The sequence below is a fragment of the Carlito syrichta genome, unplaced genomic scaffold (assembly GCF_000164805.1).
Source record: "Carlito syrichta isolate Samal-C Ts95f unplaced genomic scaffold, Tarsius_syrichta-2.0.1 Scaffold305649, whole genome shotgun sequence".
Taxonomy (NCBI): Eukaryota; Metazoa; Chordata; class Mammalia; order Primates; family Tarsiidae; genus Carlito; species Carlito syrichta.
In genome coordinates, this window is record NW_007249745.1 from 452,318 (window position 1) to 457,076 (window position 4,759).

Here is a 4,759-nt window from a genome sequence, read left to right on the forward strand (position 1 = left end):
GCCACTGCACTCCAGTTTGGGCAACCGAGTGAGACTCCAACTCAAAAAAAAAAAAAAAAATTGAATTGCATACGGACTTTGGATTTTTATGTTCCATTAAAAAATCCTTTAGGCTAGCACGGTGGCTCACTCCTGTTATTCCAGCACTTTGGCAGATTGAGGTGAGAGGATTGCCTGAGCCCAGGAGTTTGAGACCAGCCATGGTGAGACCTCATCTCTACAATAAATAAAAAAATAGGTCGGATGTGGTGGCTCATGCCTATAATCCCAGTATTTTGGATGTCTGAGATAAGAGGATTGCCTGAGCCCATGGGTTTGAGACCTGCCTGGGCAACTTGGTGAGTCCTCATCTCCACAATAAATCAAAAATTAGCCGGGTATGGTGGCGTGTGCCTGTAGTTCCAGCTACGTGGAAGGCTAAGGCAGATCACCTGAGTCCAGCAGGTCAAGGCTGCAGTGGCTGTGAGTGTGCCACTGCACTCCAGCATGGGGTTCCCCATGGGCACATGGTGGGTGTGTTCATGCTTGCGCAGGTCACTGGCACTCAAATCAGAAGTATACCAAGTATACTTTCTAATTTTTTATTTCAGTATACATGAGAAAAACTAATTTTTGTCCTCAGCCTATTATTTATAAAAGGATACAAGGTCAGTCACGGTGGCTCACGCCTATAATCCCAGCTCTTTGGGAGGTCGAGGGTTTGAGACCAGCTTGTGCAACTTGGTGAAACCTCATCTCTACAATAAATCAAAAAATTAGCCAGGCATGGTAGTGCACACCTGTAGTCCCAGCTACTTGGAAGGCTGAGGTGGAAGGATTGCCTGAGCCTAGGAGGTCGAGGCTGCGGGGGCTATGAGCCTGCCACTGCACTCCAGCCTGGGCACAGAGTGAGACTCTGACTCAAAAAAAAAAAAAAAAAGGATACAATAGGACTACTCAGTAAAATGTTTCCATGGTCAAGTAAGTATTGAGCTAAACAAAACTAAATAGATTTTTTCATTGCAGGACTTATCAATGCCTGTGATACACTTTGTATCCCCCAAGAATTCCCAAGAAGGCCACAGGAAATTTCCTGTACTTACCTGGCCATGGAACCTTTTGTTACAAGACATCCAGAAACATACTTTGGAAAACAATGTATCCAAAGACTCCTGTCGTTTCTAACCTGTGTATCCAGGGAGTCTCCACCCACTCACCCCCCAATCAGAACACAGAAGACAAACCAGTGCCAAAGTGAAAGCTTTAATGAGTGTTGCTCGGAGAGAATCGTGTCTCTCACAGCAGCTGCCAGTCTCCAGTGTCCCAATTCTTCTGGCTGGGCGACGGGTGAGCTAGTTGTCTAGGGGCAGGGATCTGGAGTCTAAAGAGTGAGATGGGGCAAGAGGAGATTCAGGGGGCACCCTGTGGGGACCCGCCTCTTGGATTGTGGTGGAGGAGGGAATGGGCTTCAGGCGGGCCCCTCTTCAGGCATTCCTAGCAAAGCCACGAGGGGCTCCAGGGGCGTGGGGGTTCCCATGGGCACAGGGTGGGTGCGTTCGTGCTTGCGCAGGTCACTGGCGCTCAAGAAGGCCTTAGGGCAGTGGGGACAGGTGTAGGGGCGCACAGAGCTGTGGGTGCGGCTGTGCTTGCGCAGCCCAGCCCGGTCTGAGAAGCTCTTGCCGCACTGGGTGCAGGGAAAGGGCCGAAGCTCCGGGTGTGAGCGCTCGTGCCGACGCAGCAACGTCAGCGTGGCGAAGGTCTCCTTGCACTCGCGGCACACAAACTGTGGTGGCTTCTCATCAGCCTCCTCCCCGCCAACCTCGCCCGCCCCCCCCAGGGGACCAGGAGCCTCCCCAACACCGGCATCCTGGCACTCCACGTGCTCCACCGTCATGCCCACCACTTGCCACTGTGTGGCCATCACGCCGCCTGCCTCGGGGGGCAGCCCCAGCAGCCCCGCCGGAGGATCCCCCAGCCCTGCGCCTGCGGCCGGGGCGGCGGAGCCCTCGCCCGCCACACCCACAGGCAGCGCCAGGCCCACGACCAGCTCCTGCTGTTGGGGAGCCCCTGCGGCCTCGCTGCTTCGATGGGTCCGCTCGTGCTTCCTCAGGCTGGAGGACACCACGAAGGACTTCCCGCAGGCGTTACAGTGGAAGGGGCGCTCGCCCGAGTGCACCCGGCTGTGCTTCGTGAGGCTGGCGCGCTCGGCGAAGGCTCGCCCGCACTCCTCGCAGCGGAAGGGCCGCTGGCCGGAGTGCACCAACGCGTGCCGCTTGAGGTCCCAGGACGCCACGAACGTCTTGTCGCACTGCAGGCACTTGAACGGCCGGTCGCCCGTGTGCACCCGCCGGTGCATGGCCAGGTCGGCCGGCTGTCGGAAGTCCTTGCCGCACTTCTCGCAGCGGTAAGGCTTCACGCCCTCGTGTGCCCGCTGGTGGCGCCGGAAGCTCGAGGGGTCGGAGAACATGCGGCCGCAGCGCGGGCACAAGAAGGGCTTCTCACCCGAGTGCGTGCGCTCGTGGCTCTGGTAGGAGCTGAGCTGCGTGAAGCCCTTGCCACAGGCTGGACAGCGGTAAGGCTTCTGCGCCGCGTGGATGCGCTGGTGGCACGTGAGCGAGGACGAGCGGGAAAAGCTCTTCCCGCACTCGGAGCAGAGGAAGGGGCGCTCTCCAGTGTGGGACCTGTGGGAGTGTGGAGGACCCGGCGTGAGGGTGACGGACTCGTGAACTGACCACGCTGCCTGTCTGGGCGGTAATTCAGGGTCTCCGAAACATCCCTGGCGACCTGGGCTCAATCCCCAAGGGCCACAAAGCTGCGCCCAAGAGTAAAAAACCTTCAGGCAGGCAGGGCGTCTCGATTCCAAACACCCATCTCCGCACGCCAAAGACCTAGACAGGCCAGGCCCCGCCCACCCCTCGTGGGCTCCACCAAGACCCTCTGAGTGACCCCACTTCAAGCCCTGCCCCCTCTCCTGCGGTCCAGGAACCTAGGCCCCTCTGGCCCCTCTCCCAGGGCTATCTCAGGGCCCCATCCCCCGCCTCACCCCTGCACAGCCGGCGGCACCAACTCCCACGTGCCCAGCGCCTCTCTGCAGACCGGCTCCCGCCACCTTCCCGTCGGTTCAACCCACTCTGGACTCAAAGCCCGGCCCGGGAAGGCGCCCTTACCGCTCGTGGTTGCGGAGGTCCTTGAGCTCGGCGTAGGCCTTGCCGCAGCGCTCGCAGCCGTAGGGCCGCAGACCTGCGTGAGTGCGCCGGTGCTTGCGGAACACCGAAGGGTCGGCGAAGCTCTTGCCGCAGTCGGCGCAGGCGTAGGGCCGCTCGCCCGTGTGGCCGCGCTGGTGGATCTTGAGCTTGGAGAGCGCGCCGTAAGCCTTGGGGCAGTGCGCGCAGCGGAAGGGCAGCTCGCCCGCGTGCGAGGCCAGGTGCACGCGCAGGCACACGGGCTGCATGAAGCGGCGGCCGCACTCGGGGCACGGGAAGGGCTTCTCTCCGGTGTGGCTGCGCCCGTGGCTGCGCAGCTCGGGTGCCGTCTTGTAGGCCTTGGGGCACAGCGGGCACGCGTAAGGCCTGGGCTTCGCCGCGGAACCCGACACCTTGTCCCCACTGGCTTCCTCCGTCTTGGGTTCTGTCTCTGGCTTTGGCTTCTCGGTCACCTCCTCTGAGCAGTCTGCAGGCCCGTGTGTGGCAGCATGGCGTGCAGCCCGGGGCGCATTTGGAAATGTCTTGGTACAAGACAGGCACTTGTAGCGGCGGCCGGAGCGCTTGTAGCCTGGAGCTGGGGACCGGGCCTCCGCGGCCTCCACCTCCATGGCCTTGGTAGGCGGGACTCCTCTGCAAAAGAAGCACCGTTAGACCAAAGCCACATCCCTTCGCCATCCTTCAATGCCTCTCTTCTCACCCAAGCTCTCCCAAGGCCTCAGAGGGAACGCTATTTTAGCTGCATTTCTCACTGGGACACTCAGCCTGAACCACAGGACTCCCACAGCCTTCCTGCCAAGCAATCCAGGCTCCGAAAGGAGTTGAACAAGGTGACATCAGAAACACTAGAGAGGAGGCCAGGGTCACAACAGGTCCACCTACAATTCCCTCCTCAACTTCTGAGCTTTTCCCAGAGGCCTTCCCACAGGCCCAGGTTCTAACCATCTCACCATCTTCCTTCTTTAGCTTAGTGTTCAAGGACTGTGCCAGGAGGAAGGGTCCTGTGCAAGGCTCCAGGTGCAGATGGTACCCAGATGTGGACCTGGCCTGAAGATCTCCAAGTGCCCAGGGAAGGCAGACCTGGGACCAGAAGGCGGTGAAGCCAATGGGTAAATGTAGTAGCGGGCACTGTCTGGAAGTGACAGGTCCCCAGAGTATATGTTTTGGTTGTCCCCTGTGGCTGGTTAGCTCTCAGTGATAGCAGCTGTTCACACAGAATTCTGGCCTTGCAAAGCTATAGCTGGACTCCGCCCCAGACAGGAATCCTGCTCCACCCTCTGCTCTGGAATCCCTGTTGGGCTCCTGTTCCCACTTTGTTGGTGGGGAGCTCACTCTCTCTCAAGGCAGCCTGAACAATTTAGCAGTCACTGCCTGTTTCTTTTCTTTTCTTTTTTTTTTTTTTGAGTTGGAGTTTCACTCTGTCGCCCACACTGGAGTGCAGTGGCCGCTCCCGGCCACCGCAGCCTCGACCTGCTGGGCTCCAGCGGTCCTTCCGCCTCAGCCTTCCAAGTAGCCGGAACTACAGGCGCGCACTACCATGCCTGGCTAATTTTTTTATTTATTGTAGAGATGAGGTCTCG

General features: G+C 59.0%; 1 protein-coding gene across 2 annotated transcripts in view; it reads right to left on the minus strand.

Moving 5' to 3' along the window:
* Positions 1 to 1,226: 1,226 nt before the first annotated feature.
* Positions 1,227 to 4,759, minus strand: part of ZNF668 (zinc finger protein 668) — a 14,393-nt gene continuing 10,860 nt past the window's right edge. For both annotated transcript variants that reach the window (XM_008062046.2, XM_008062045.1), the window contains exons 2-3: positions 3,147 to 3,812; positions 1,227 to 2,660 (exon numbers count right to left, since the gene is read on the minus strand). In XM_008062046.2, the coding sequence (XP_008060237.1) occupies positions 1,448 to 2,660; positions 3,147 to 3,790 (1,857 nt within the window). In that variant the 5' untranslated portion in view covers positions 3,791 to 3,812 and the 3' untranslated portion in view covers positions 1,227 to 1,447. The remainder of the gene's footprint in view (positions 2,661 to 3,146; positions 3,813 to 4,759) is intronic.